Source organism: Rhincodon typus, chromosome 6 (assembly GCF_021869965.1).
Source record: "Rhincodon typus isolate 14 chromosome 6, sRhiTyp1.1, whole genome shotgun sequence".
NCBI classification, from domain to species: Eukaryota; Metazoa; Chordata; class Chondrichthyes; order Orectolobiformes; family Rhincodontidae; genus Rhincodon; species Rhincodon typus.
The window spans coordinates 35,062,070-35,077,689 of NC_063337.1; the positions used below are offsets into that span (position 1 = coordinate 35,062,070).

The 15,620-nt window shown below is 36.2% G+C and overlaps 1 protein-coding gene across 5 annotated transcripts in view; it reads right to left on the minus strand.

Annotated features, from left to right (window-relative positions):
• The window catches only part of nup58 (nucleoporin 58), an 81,994-nt gene that overhangs the window by 34,098 nt on the left and 32,276 nt on the right, over positions 1 to 15,620 (minus strand). For all 5 annotated transcript variants that reach the window (XM_048597558.1, XM_048597557.1, XM_048597556.1 and 2 more), the window contains exons 8-13: positions 14,495 to 14,560; positions 14,226 to 14,400; positions 13,168 to 13,247; positions 11,816 to 11,934; positions 9,953 to 10,035; positions 3,084 to 3,282 (exon numbers count right to left, since the gene is read on the minus strand). In XM_048597558.1, the coding sequence (XP_048453515.1) occupies positions 3,084 to 3,282; positions 9,953 to 10,035; positions 11,816 to 11,934; positions 13,168 to 13,247; positions 14,226 to 14,400; positions 14,495 to 14,560 (722 nt within the window). The remainder of the gene's footprint in view (positions 1 to 3,083; positions 3,283 to 9,952; positions 10,036 to 11,815; positions 11,935 to 13,167; positions 13,248 to 14,225; positions 14,401 to 14,494; positions 14,561 to 15,620) is intronic.

Below are 15,620 nucleotides of genomic sequence, written 5' to 3' on the forward strand. Positions count from 1 at the left end.
TCATCCAGCTCTGCACCTTGTTGTCTTAAATTATAAATAGTTAGTTTAGAACTAGACTGAAAACTTAAGTAATTGATGTTAAAATATAGATCATTTTCAAGTTATTTAAAGTTTTAAGTCAACTGTTTTTCTCGCTAATTTATCCACTTTAGTCGTGTGTAAGCTGAATTACATAAAACATTAACAAAGCTTTCTATCTACCAATTTCTCCTTAGATTTTTATAAAATGTGTGGTAACATATTACGCATGATCAGTACAAATTAATGGTGTTCCAAATGTTACTTTTTAAAATCAATAGCTCACATCCAGTGATAAAACCCCAATTTAATATGTTGGTAGATTTTACACATGCATTACACTGAACTGTGAATCAATTTACTAATACTTTTTAAAAATGAACAAAATACATAAAGAAACAAGACAATAAAATCTTTCATGGCTCAATTTATTGTTTAGTTTTGAAACATCTCAATTACATGGCAACATAACAATGCAATTTCATTTTTTAAAACCATTACTGCTGTAATCTTCATTTTAGTGCACTACAATTTGAAATTAGGCAACCTTTTATAAACCAAGGGAATAAATCATCCATGTTCAAGGCAGTTACAAATGAGAAGAGAATTTCTTTGCGTGCGCAATTTGAAAAGGCACCACTGAATTTACACTCCAAATGTAGATTTAACACATCCATACTTTCACAGGTCAAACACACTACTTATTTTGCCCTTCTTAAAAGGTAGAACATAATATTGCTTTTGTATTCTGATATTCTAAACCTTTAAGTGTCAGAGAGAGAATTTAGCGTAGAGAATTAGAAAACTGTAAATTAAGCCAAAAGAAAAGCCGGAAAACACATAAGCAAATTATGGGTCAAATTCTCAAGTAAAGAGACAGTATCAATTTGTGTGCTGACTCAGGCTTCGATTTTAAAACTTTAAATAATTCTTACACAACTGCAATTTTTATATGGAATCCTAGCATCTACCTTTGTAAAACTTATGCTGGAATACTAAAAGATGGTTAAAGTAGAATTTTAGGCAAATTTGATCTTTCCTAGTGTTCAAAAATTCAGCCATCTTTAAGTCATAGTAAACTGACACTGTCTCTTTGCATCATATAGATTTCGAAGAACAATGATAAGAGCCAAATGCACAGTTGATTTTTAACATAAGTTTACAGGTATGGCAGTATTATATAATATATAGTTTACAAAGACTGATTTCATAATCAAACCAGTGTCATAATCTAGTGTTATTTGGAAGGCAACTGTGGCACTGTGTATTGGTATATAAAAAGAAATAGTGTTGCATAGTGTTTGCAACATTACAATACTGGGCAGAAGTGTTTTTTTTGGCCTTTAAGACATTTCAGTTTTCAGTAGAACTACAATTTTATTACTGCTTCATCAGAAAGCAAAGTTATATTAATTGTATTTTCTGATCAAAATATAGCACGTTAAGTGCATTAACTTACCTGCACATTATTCTAGCAGCCTCATTTTCTAAATACATTACCAACTTAAATTAATTTAAAATGTTTATATTGCTGTTAACACTGGTTAATAACAAATATTTGTATTCTTTCAAATTTATTTAAAAGATCCTTCATTTATCACACATACTAACCAGCCAGTTTTACTGGTGGGGGCAAAGGGGGAGTTATCAAGTTAATAAATATTTAAAAACCGTACAAAACAAACATTTTTTTAGCTGAGATTGGAAAATTCAGTTACTTGCATTTTAAATGCTGCTCTGGAATATGTTAAACAAGGCAGAACCGTATTAATTATGGTGCAAGTATAAAAAATGCAGCATGTTAATACTGGTTAAATACTTCTTTACTTCCTTTCTTCTGTAAACATAAAATTTATTTTGTTATGTCTCATTACCTTTTTAAAAAGACTAACATGTATTAATATTATTGTTGAACTTCTTTTGTTACACCTTTCCAAAAGTTATACACACAGTATCTTTATTCACTCTACTTTCTCAAAATTATATATCTGACATTTCAATTTAGGAAAAAAAACACCAGTTTAATTTTGTATTCCTGGCACCTGTTTCTACTTGGAAATAGCACCTGCAATGGGAATCTGCAACTTTTAGTGAAGAACATTTCATTCAAAAATAAACAAGGCTATTTCAAAATTCCTTATCAACCCAGTGTGCCAAAGATTAATGGCATCTGATCTGTCATGGCCTATGACAAGTTGTCAAGCTGATGAAAGGGTTGCAGGAGCAGTCAATTTAGAACGAACCACGCTTCCAACGAAATCCTTGTGGAAGAGTGTCTAACGTCATACTCGGCACCTTTTACCCCAGATTAGGAATGCAACACTTGGGGAACCTAAGCACAAATCATATCTTGGAGAGTACATTGGTATACCAATATATTATACAACACTTTCTCATGAATTAACTTAGGGAAAAGATATGTCATTGCATAAATATAGTGGATATGATACGGAATGGCATCCTTCAGTAGTATCAAGCCTACAGGTTAATCAAGCAAAACCTAACCCAAAAACACTCAGGGCTATATATGGCTAAAATTCACCCATTAGCCATCTCTGGAGTTTAAATACTAACCAAGTTTTTTTGAACAAAAACATTAATTCTAATAAATATTTCATATTTGCTGAAATTTATCATCAGAATTTGTTGACTCAACAATTCAACACTGAAAAAGCCTCACTGGTCACAAACTAAATTCTTAGTCATGGTTACAGTATAAAAAGTCACTTCACATTTTCTAAATTACTGTAGCAGTAATGATCTTTGAAACATCAATTTAAGAGATTAAGTACTTTGCAGTTTAGGATTATTGCTTTGTATATCCTGCATAATAATAATCTAGGAGTTATATATGCAGGTATCAATAATTAATTTATCTTGATCATTTTATTTAAATACAAAAAGTGTACAAAGTCTTAGTTGCTTTCTAATACAGCAGTAAGACCATGGAGATGTATCCAGGAAGACAATAAAGAGTAATATATTTGTTCACTATAATGGTATGACCCACTATAACCAGATATTTGTCTCAACACTATTCATCTATAACTTGAAGACATTCAGACCTGTAGCAGGCTGTTGCTGCTGTGATAATGTTGCAGCCATGGCAACTGCCGCTGCATTTGGTATGCTGAAGGGAGTTGGCCCAGTTGTAATGCGTGGAACATTCTGCCACTTCTTAGTTTCAGTACGCCTTGCTTCAAAGACATCAGTAGCATCTCCAAGGAATGTTTTCCGGTAGCCAAGATACTGTTCTCTTAAAATCTGAAGAAAGAAAACTCATCTTTAACCACTGCTCAAATTCATTTACTACACAAAGTAAAACAAAGGCAGCTTACTTTGTTGTTGAGACTAATAGAATTAAAGAAATATTACTTATTGCAGAGCTAAGAAAAAGATTACAATATTTAATTGTTCATAAATGCATCTATGTCACGAAGACAACTGTACAACATCACCAATGTCGTAAGCATTTGCAGGACAAATAAATCAAACAATACTTGTGCAGAATAAGCACTGCACCAGTCCTTTGTTTATTTTATCCCCCAAGACAGTTTAGTGGACTGCAGCAAAATATATCTAGTTGGATTTAAATCTCATGCAGATTAATTCACCATCACAATTGAAGTAATTTATCTCATCAATTTGCACTTGGGGCTCCATTGGTTCAGTGCATCAGCCAAACGATAACTTTCTGAGGTTAGTGTCTAGAACTTTAATTTATTAAAAACTGCAGTTTTTAATTCTGCAGTTGAGTGCTTTGAAATTGGATCTTTATTAACTGACTCAGCTAAATCCTTTCAGGTTGAGATGAGGAACTGCAGCCTGAGCTGCTAACACTGTGCTGTGTCAGGTGAGGGATGATTACTGGAGTTTGCTCCAAGAAGCTGACGTAGCCCTTAGATTAAGCAATTCAAACTTGGTCTGTAATCAAGGACAGGAGGATATGAATGTAGGTGAAGCAGGTTTGCGGACTCAAGGGGCAGCCCTTGAGGTGCCTGTTTCCCTGAAACTGTCTAATAGTTACGAGTTTCTTGCAAGTTGTGTGGGCAAGAATGGGTACTGCAGGGACAATGAGCAAAGTGACAATGGTATTGTGGTACAGGTAAGCATTCAAATGGGAAGTTGATGAAATAAGAATGATATAAGAATAAGTGGTGTTAGTGGACTGTAAAAAGTAGGGAAATAGATACTGTGCTCTGCAGGGGTGAGCATATATAGGCTTGGAAACAAAGAAGGGCAGAGTGTACAAGCATAAGAAAACAACAAATAGTCTCAGAGGTGGTGGAAAAAAATGGCAAAAAGAAAAATTAATGGCTCTTTACTTCCATGTGCGTAGTATTTGGAGCAAATTAAATGAATTAACAGCACATGTACCGGTTAATGGTTATGATCTTATAGCCATTACGGAGACATGGTTACAAGGAGATCATTGTTGGGAATTAAAATATTCAGGCGTATGTGACTTTTCAGAAGGACAAGAAAGGAAGGGTGACGGGATAGCTTTGTTAGTTTGGGATGGAATAAGTACAATAACAAGAAATGATTTTGAATCAGATGATTTAGAATCCATATGGATGCAGTTAAGAAGTAACAAGTAAGGCGGCACTGTTGAGAGTAGTCTCCTGGCTCCCTAACAGTAACTGTTCTGTATAACAGAATATAAATCAGGAGACAATAAGGACATGTGAAGAAGGTAGCACACTAATTATGGGTGACTCCAATCTTCATGTCGATTGGGAGAGTCAAACTGGCAAAAGGTAGCAACAGGGAAGAATTCTTAGAGGGATAGTTTCCAATCTTTTGTGGATCCAACCAGGGACCAGGCTGTTTTGGATCTGGTAATGTACTATGAGGCAGGTTTGATACGTTATCTCAGAGTGAGAAATCCCTGAGGGAACAGAGATAACAACTTGGTAGACTTTAGCATTCAGTTTGAGAGCGAGAAACTTGGGTTGCAAAAAAAACCTAAGTAGGGGTAATTATAAAGGGATGGGGTGGAGTTGGTTGGAGCAGATTGGGAAAGTAGTTCAAAAAAAAAAAAAAAAAAAAAAAAAAAAAATTGATGAATAATGCTAGAAAATAGTTCAGCAGTCATAGCAAAGATATACTCCAGTGAGGACAAAGGATTCAAGGAGGGGGATAAACTGAACATGGTCAACCAAGGAAGTTAAGAATAGTATCAAATTGAAAGAAAAAATGCATAAAAAGTGGCAAAAATTAATGGTAAGCCAGAGGATTGTGAAGGTTTCAAAACCAAAAGTTGAAAAGAAAAAAAGGGTGAAAATAAACTTTGAGGGCAAATTAGCCAATAATACAAGAACAGACGGGAAGGCCTTCTTTTGAATACATAAATCGAAAGTGAGGTCAGAAGTGATCATAGACCCCTTAAGGCTGGGGAAATAAAAATGAAGCAGGAAATTGTAAAGGATTGAATCATTCTTCACAGTAGAGGATATTAACAGCATTCCAAAAAGTACTAAATAATCAAGGGGGCCCAAAGTGGGTGGGATGAAATATACACACTAACTAATCACTAGAGAAAATGTTCTTGGGAAACGAACAGGGCTAAAGGCTATTAGGTGAATCTGATGGGTTGCATCCTAGGATTTTATTTTTGAAATAAAAAGGAAGGCAGCTACAGAGATAGTAGATGCACTGGTAGTATTCTCCAAGAATTCTTAGATTTGGGAAAAGTCCCAGAGGTTTGGAAAAACTTCAATATTACACCTTTATTAAAAAAAAGACAAAAAAAACAGGTAACTCTAGGCCAGCTAGCTTAACAGCGGTCATTGGGAAAACGCTAATCTATCATAAAGAATATAACAGAAATGCATTTAGAAGTACATAATAAAATCAAGGAGATTCAGCATGGACTTCACAAAATGAAAAACATGCAAACAAATTTACTCAAGTTCATTAAAAGGTAACAGAAGATGCAATATATTTGGATTTTGAAAAGATAAATTACCACAAATAAAGCTACTTATTAAGACAACTGCCCATAATGTTGGGTAGGATATTAGTATGGAGCAGGATTGGCGATTACTAGAAGATAGAAAGTTGAGATATGGGACCATTTTCAGGATGGCACCCGTAACTAGTGAAGTCCCACAGGGATCAGTGCTGGGACCACAATTATTTACAATGCATATTAATGACTTCGATGAGGGAAGTGGAAGTATTAACGGCATGTTTGCGGATGACAATATAGTCAGGAAGGCAAGTTTAAGGATGTCACAATGAGTCTACAAAGGGATATAGATGGGTTAGGAGTAGCCAAACACTTGATAGATAGAATACAAAGTGGGAAAATGTGAGGTCATGCACTTTCAGAGGAGGAATAGAGGATATGAATATTATTCCAATAGTAAAGATTGCAGATAGCTACAGAGTAAATGGATTTAGGTATTCTTGGGCATAAAATCACAAAAAGCTAGCATCCAAGTTCAGCAGGTAGCAAGAAGGCATTTATCTGAAAAGGGAATGGAGTATACAAAAATACTGCCTGGGTGACCATTTTGCGGTACACCTATATTCTGCCCGTGAAAACGACCCAGAGCTTCCAGTGGCTTGCTACTTCAACATACCATAATGTTTCTATGCCAACTCTATAATGAGAATCCTTATCGAAAAGGAAGTTTTTCTTTTTTTAGGAGGCTTGGCAGAGTAGATGCCAAAGGTTGTGTCCCCTGAGAGAGTCTTTGACCAGGGGGCATAACCTCAGAATAAGGGGTTGCCCATTTAAGACAGAGGCAAGGAGAAATATTTTCTGATCGCAAGTCATCTGTGTAATTCTTTACCGCGAAGGGCTGTCTAGGCCAGGTCATTAAGAATATTCACATTGAGGTAGATAGTTTTATTGTTTAAATCACTAAGGGAATCAAGGCTTTGGCAATATGGCAGAAAATTGGAGGATGCTCATCAGTGAATGACGGAACAGATTTGATAGACCGAATGATTTACTTCTGCTCCTACATGTTATGGCCTTAACAGTGAGCAATTACTTTCCACTTTTTTGGATGGCATCAGTATTTTGCATAGTATTTCCTCACAGTCACACAGACTGGGAATTTAGCACATGAAGGAAGAAACAGCCAATCCACACTACTTTTTTGTTCATATCATGATTAGTCAATTTTCTGTGGCATTTCACATGATGAAATAGGTAGCTTTTGGTCTTATCAGTCAAGCTGAGTTTTAGGGAGAGGAATATTGGAGTTCAAGAGAAAATAGGAGGGTGGGAGAGATGGTGATGACAGTTGAAGAATGAGAAAAAAGGAAAGAGAACAGATTTGAAAAAGGTGCAAAGATACGTAAAAAGGGGAAGCAGAAGAGGAAGGAAAAGTGGCAAGGGACTGAGTAGGAACAGTGCACGGAAATGCATTACAGCAGATGCATTAGAGAGATACCCCAACAGGTCAAAAAGTGGTTAGAAAAATGCAAGTGATGGAGGAATACTTCAGTGGGTGGGGCTGATACAACTCCACAGTTTTGAGGGACTGAATGGCCTACTCCTGTGCTGCTATGTGAAGGGCTCCTATTTTCATGAAAACTACCTGGTCTCTAATTCTAATTAAAACTAGGGATTATGATCTCATAACTTGAAGCTTTTGTCAGAAAAAAAAAGGAACACGCTGCAGAAGATATTTTGTCGTGGACTCTTCAGCACTGGAAAAGTACCAAATTTCAAAGAGGCCAACTTTTTATTACTTCCTTTATTCTTTTATGAGCTGTGAGCATCACTGCCAAGGTCAGCAATTTTTTTTCCTATCTCTAATTGCTCTTGACTGAGTAGTTAGCGAGTCAACTACATTGTTGAGAGTCTGGAGTCACGTTGGCCAGACCAGTGAAGAATGGAAGATTTCCTTCATTAAAAAGACGTAAGTAAACCAGATAGGTTTTTACATGTTTTGATGGCTCCCTGGTCATCATCACTGAGACTAGGCTCAGTGTTGGAACATTTATTAACTGAATTCAAACTCCCCCAGTTACTATGGTGGAATTTGAATCTATGTCTTCAAAGCATTATCTTAGGCCTCCAGATGATGAGTCATGTCCATTATCACTATGGCACCGCCTCCCCACATGTATGAGGAAAATAAGGTGCTGAGTGGTTGAGCACTGCCATGAAGAACAGACCAGGGAATAATTTTCCCTGAATTTTTAATTTTATTTAAAAAGGAAAGGTATGGCGACTCTGGTTAAGGCTTTGCCTTGGAGAGTTTCTGCACCAAAAAGTAAATGTCTAACTTCTACTCTCTATTGGTTCTTCACAATACCACACCACGCTTTTGCGCGTTTAGTGCATTTTCTCACCCCAGCTCCCCAACTCTTTTCTATGTAGTATAGCACTTGGTCTTGATAGCTTTCAGCAATAACACAGAAAATAAATTAATTAGGATTATGAATAATTGTGCTGTGTGGAGTAATTAGATGTAAAGTCAGTTTCTTCCTTCCCAAACAATAAATATAGGTAAAAATGTAGAAAATAATACAAAGATTTGACACAAGAGGAGGCCATTCTGTACATCATGCACAAATTGGCACTTTGAAAGAGGTATCCAATTAGCCTCACTGCCCCGTTCTTTCCTCACTCTACAAGTTTTTCACGTCATATTTTTTGTCAAATTTCCTCCCAGATGTTATTACTAAATTTGCATCTAGTGGCTTCCCAAGAATAAAAATTTACTGCATAAATGTTTTGCTTTGGGTGTTTGCACATTCACCTCAAATCTCTGTCGTTTAGTTATAGATGTTTCTGGTACTGAAGACAGTTTCTACTCATTTACTCCCATCAAGTGTCATTTAAATCATTGATGCTTGTTTGCAAAGAGCTGACCATTGCATTAGATCTAAGGAAATGGCTTGTGAAGTCGACAGAAAAAGAAAGTCCAAGGATTCTGAATAGGTTAGAATCCAGGAAAAAGACGACCAAGTAGTTGACCTTCTTACCCTATGTTCCTAAGATGGAAGTAAACCCTCAGCTCTTTGAAAGTTTAGCAGAGCTTTAGAAATATTAGCGATTAGAGTTTTAGGAATATTAGAACTTTGAGGTCCTGCACAGTTAGTGCTTGAGATTCTTAATTGTTCAAACTGTAAGGAACACTGGGTTTCTTAAAAAGGTCTCCACTTTTATAGCAGCTGTAATATTATATAATAAAATATCGCAAATTATTTAAACCTACAGACTGTTTAACACTGAAAGAACACTAAAGTAACTTACACATGAACTGATACTCAGGGCCTGGGGCCTGAACAAACTTTTGCTGTAGAGCTCCTTAATAGCAAGAATATGAACTTGTTGACAAAATGTGATCAGTCACATACTGTGGCTACTATTACGTTAGTTTTCAGCTTCATTTAACATGAGCTGCTATCACAAACACACCTTCAGGCACTAACAAGGTAGTTGATAGGGGTTTTTAAACTATTTTGAAATTGAATTTGGTGAGAAACCCATTCAATTTAAGCATACAAATACATATTAAATTCACCTTCAGCAATATTTTCTTTATCTGACCTAACTTTATGGCATAATTTTTTCAATAACTATCAGTTGTGGTCATGAAAATATGCCGAAACAGAAATTAGCATACTATTCCATTCTATGAAACATTCTATTCTGTGAATGCTCTTGGCTCATTGCTGGTACTTCAGCCTGAGTCCTTTCTCTTGGCAGTTTTTTTTTGTTAACTCTTGGTTTGTCACTGGCTTCAACTCTTAGGGGCAGAGCAAGATGGCAGGTCCCAAGTCTACCTCATCTGGAGCCCAAACTGAACCCAAGTTGTAGAAATGATCTGAACGTAAGCCATCTAGCCAACTGAACAAAGTGTTCCCTACACTAAAGGTTATGGCAATCAATATACATTCTTCAAGAATATTAAATTTTAGAAGAATTATGAGAACAATAATATTCAAATTCAAGCCCTACCTTTGCACTTTCATGAATTGATTGGAGTTGGGCAGCCAAAGCCACAAAAGTCTGGTATACCTTCTGCATTGCAAGAGACAAATCTGTGGGAATGACAAAAATGGTAAAACAAAAAGAATCCAAAAAAATCCTTTGTTCATCCAATGGTTATCATATGTTCTCCACTCCTTTGGTGTAGTTCGACATGCATGCTTTAATAACTCATCCAAGTTGTCAATATTCAGGTGCAAGCAATGGTTTGCTATTTTATTCCGGAAGAAACAACAGCCGAGTACAATTCTATCTTGAACACCTATACATTTCATAAGAATGTCACTGATTACATACTGATTTTTTTGTCTTTTTCAAGGTGGTGATGGTGATCTTCAGGGTGGGACCTAATTAGTTCAACACAACCAGGGTTCCTTTTGCCTCAAAAAGACACGAGCATAACTAATTTAATGTTTGCTGAATTAGTTCCTTTTTAGTAATTAAGCCATTTCAGTAGGATTCTCCTATCCAGGGAGTTTGGCCTCTATTGCCCGTTTTCCTGCTTCTGTCATAATTAAATTTTATTTGTTCTCAATTTCTGAGAAATATTGACAAAAGGCAGTGTTGGGAAAATGGAAATTTCACACTTGTCATCACTGTCCTACTTATGACCTGGCTAAGCTTGTTGCGAAATAAAAAGAAGGAAAAAAAGCTAAAAAAAAGAAAAAAGGAAAGAAAACATTGACGCACCTTAAATTTAGCAAACAAAAATGTTTATAAACTGTGAAGTATGTTTATGATAGGAAAATACACAGATCTCTGTTTAAACATCTCTGCTAATTAAATTCTCTATTCAACTCTATTTCCGAGGAAGGGCTACCGGACCCGAAACATTAACTCTGATTTTTTTCTTCACAAATGCTGCCAGGCTTGCTGAGCTTCCAGCAACTTCTGTTTTTGTTCCCGATTTACAGCATCCGCAGGTTTTTATTTAAGACAAGTGTTTTTTTTTCCCGACTGTGTCATGGGATGTGCACGTTGCTGGCCAGGGCAGCATTTGTTACCTGTCCCTATTTGCCTTGAAGATGGGTTAGGGTTAGCTGTGGGGTTAGAGTGCCAATCAAGCAAGCTACTTTGTCCCAAATGGTGTCGAGTTTCTGGAGCTCCGTTCATCCAGGCAAGCGGACAACATTTCATCAGTCCTCTTGCCTGGTGACTTTTGGATGGTGGAAAGGAACTGGAGAGACAGAGTTTCTCCCTTTAGAATCTTTAGCCTCTGACCTGCCTTTGGAGCTACAGTATTCATATGGCTGATTGAATTCAGTCTCTGGTCTACAGTAACTCCAAGGATTTGATAGTAGGGGATTCAGTGACAGGAATGCCACTAGGCTTCTTTCTTCTTTGACAGTGTCATTGCTTGACATTTATGTAGCACAGGTATGCTGCATTGATTATTTTCTGATTAAAGATCATAAAATGTGTAATGTTAACTCTACACTCCTTTCACAAATGTTACTTGCCTAGTGGATTGCTTCCAGTATTATATGTGGCAATGAAATCTGGACCAAGTTTACCATTTAAATTTTAGCGGTGGGTATTTGGTGGGGTGTGGATACAATGCATAGAATTCCATTTTTCAATTAACAATTTGATCTTTTTTAAAATTGCAATTCCAGATTACTGGTGAAGCCAAACTTACGTGTCAAGTTTATGCTGATGGAGAAGAGCAATATTGCACTGCACTAGTGCAAACAAACTTCACTACAAATGAACATATCTTTTGGGGAAGTCAGATACTTGAGTGCAAATGGTAGAACATAACTCATGATAATTCATCACCATGCTTGAGTGACAAAACAGAATTTTCTTTTTTTTTTTTAAAATAATCCAAACCTTGTGGAGTCATGTGTGAACTGTTAGCCTGAGCAGCAAGGTGATTTTCCAATTCCTCTATTTGCTGTCGGTACTGCTGTAACTGAACCTCAAACTGTTCAACCAGCTGTCTGAAATAGCTGTTAAAATAGAACTTAAAATTAGCCAAGCAGACCTGTTGAAATTCAACATAGCATAATGATTATTTTCATGTGCATAACCACTTGTTTACACAAAGTTTACAAGGTTACTTGACTAGCTAAACTTAAATGCAATCAATCAGCTAATGAAGAATTATGATCTGCTACTGATTATATCCATAATGTTTCTTGAAAGAGAGAGCTTGTAAGGTGTAGAGGGAATGTGGTTAAAAGAAACCCAGATGAAGGAGGAAGTTTACAAGAAACAACTAATACAACTTCGATGGTGATGGGTTTGTTTGGAACATGTGGATGATCTTGCCATGGATACATTTAGCAGGTGCCAGTGTCTTCTGAGAGACTATTCAAAATCTATAAACATCAGAGTTCCAGTAATACAAGTATTTCAAGTGTAAACAGTACACAAGTTTACAAGTCAATATTTTAAATAAAGTTTCTCTTAAGAAACAGCACGAATTTAAAAAGCAAAGCCAGCAGGCCTAAGCTTTGTCATGGAGAAAGGAATGTGACCTACGGAACTTTCTGCCACAGAAAGTAATTGAGGCCAAGACATTGAATGCTTTCGACAGTTTAGGTACAATTCTATGGATTAGAGAGATCAAAGGGTATTAGAGATAGTGGGAACACGGTACTGAGTTGGATGATCAGCCATGATAATACTGAATAGCACAGCAAGCTCAAAAAGGGCCAAATAGCCTACTCGTGCTCCTATTTCTACATTTATTCGTTTTACTTCTTCCACTATTTTTGCAATGACCACGAGCAGGCAAGGTGAGAGAGCAGCTTGGGGATGTATGGTGCAATTGTTCTCCCACTTCAGCCTAATTTGTGTGCATCAAGTGTTTCCCATAATTTGACATATTTGTTTGTAGCATTCAGGTCCATAATTCAAATGGTAGAAGAAAAAAAACGGCACTATAGTTTGTGTCTCCAAAGGGACCTTACAAATATCTTTCCACAGCATGTCTCTACCGTGAAAGTGAGGGGATACTGCAAATAACCAAAAGGTAGGAAATCTATCTGGGATCAGGAAGCCATCTTTGTAGAAGATGTAAAACCTTCAGCCACCAATCAGCAAGCGGAGGGTGTGATTTCATAACATTATTTTCCAAATGCACAATTTCTTACTCAATATTCATACCATCATGTCAGTTTAAAAACCGTTCAATTGCATTCTAGACCGCTCATTCGCGCAGACATCCATAAACTTACTCTGCTGGTGCCGTATTTTCATGCTGAAGTCCTGGCGGTATCTTCTGTGTTCGGAGTGCTATTTCAGCATTTTTAAGCTCCTATGAATAAATTCAAAATATTGACAAATTTTAAGTGGCTTTTCTTCAACAACACTTCATCTCTTCTTTACATTTTATGCTAATTGCAAAAAAAGTTTTATTTCACCATTTAGTAATTTTGGACTAATGGGAGGTCACTTTTCTGTTTGGTGGCTATATCTAACTTGTAAAAGATGCTCAGCATGACAAATTCTTTTAGGGTTAGGGTAGTCTTGCTCAATAGACTTCTGGAATGGTTTACACCACGAGAGACCAGCTTAAATACATTCACCAGGCACAGGATAAAGCATCTGACTTCTACAGTATTCCACAAAGGGGTCACAGGAGCCTGCAAGTTTTTCATTTCACAATTAATCTCTCCTCTGGGGAGCCTTCCTGTTGTAAATTTTCAAAAGGCCTCTGGTTAGTATGTCAATACGGAACAACTGTTGCATAGTTATTTCTATACCCTATGCTGTTAGAATTGAAAATATAGTACAAGAGTTAACTCGACCAGAATCACATTATTTGATCACGGAACAGTTTTTCATCCAGCTTATCTCAACAATAAGTAACTGACACAATTCAAGAGTAAAATCTAAGACTTAAAACCCATTTCTACGTATTGTTAAGAGGAATCAATGATCACCTTCTGTACTATAATTCTGTGTTAATTCCTGTGAACACACAAAAATACAACTGACATAACTCTGAGGATAAAGGCACTGCTCTCAATGTCAGCAAATCAGAATTATTTTCTTAATTTTAATGGGAGTATTTCTCATTTAAAATAATACTTTTATTAAAACAGTGGGAAGAAATTGAATGCAGCTCAATGATTATTTGTAAAATATTACTGAATGTAATCTCTACCCTTGAAGTCCCAAATGCATTAGATACCACCTCTTCCGCAGGTAAAATCATATCATGACTATGTCCTTTTTCAAAACTGGTCTTATTACATTCTTGCATGAAAAACCTCTGGCAATTTTCACTTACCTGTGCAGATTCTATCTTTAGCTTGTCGATGGCAAGTGAATCTCTCTGAAGTCCACTGGCAACTACTGCTAATAATTGTTTCAGCGCTTTGATATCCTCTTGTACTTTCAACATAGCTTTAAAGGACATTCGACTAATTTCTTCTTGCACCTGCTTCTGTTCTTTTACAAACTTCCTGCAGATGTGTAAAAAGAATATATGACTTTAAATGCTGATACTGTAAAAAAGTGAGTTAATGATTGCTTGGATGTCAAACCTGTAAAACTCACTGGAAGTGCTCCACATCTTGACAGATAACAGGTGGCAGATTTTCATCTTTCAGGGCCTTGCTATCACTGTAAAACAAATTTTAAAAAAAGGACTAAAATGTCAACTTAGTGAGAAGTGTCCCTTTGCAAAACCTGCTATATGTAATCATTCTTTAAATATATGAACATTGTAAATATATTCAAGGTAGGAGGACATCGTAATCATTCTACATTCCATCATTGCATCAATATTAGAAAGTTTAAAAAAAAAGAATATTTTAAGTTAACATTCTTAATAAGAACTTCAAGTTTCATTGTACATTGAAGTAATATTGTTTGGTCAGATGACTCACTTGTTAAACAATTCAACTTGGTGTGAAACCAGCCTAAAATTTCTTTCAATATTTTGTATTACAAATTTTAGAAGCAGTGGTGATATGGTATGTAGGATATACTTCTCATAAAAAGGCCCTTTTATAATTTTATATACAATGCAACAATGTGACTTTTGCATCACAATAAAGCTACAATCATTATTAACACCTGCCACTGCAATGCTGAATAAAGTGTTCAGTTCGCTCAGGCATACTGCCAAAATCCAGTTGTGTCGCAACATCCCCTCTTTGCCTCATCCACTGCTTTACATCATCAAATTGCTTCTCTAGCATCCAACATATTCAGATGATTACAAAATTTTCTCCAGTTAAATACAGAAAATGCAAGATATTTTGTTCTCTCTGCCACAAACACCACTTTTTTTCTCTGACAAAGTTAAAGCTAAATCAAACTCTTAGCAATCTTGGTGTTAGACATAGTCCTAAGTTGCACTTTTCTTCATATATCTGCACTATCACCATCGATTTACACTTTTGTAACATTGTCTGACTCCACCCCCGCCTCCACCTTCATTCAAGTCTTTGGCTTTCTTGAGACTGGATTATTTTAACTGACTCTTGCTTGGTTTCCAACATTTTATATTCCAGAAAACTGACAATCCAAAACTCTGCTGTCCGCGCACTGTTCACCTATCATCCCTGAGCTTAATGACATATATTGTCTCCTGGTTTGGAAAAACTTTGATTGCAAGTTCTTATCCTGGTTTCAAATCTCTCCAGATGATTCTTGGTTGTCATCTCTAATCTCCTTC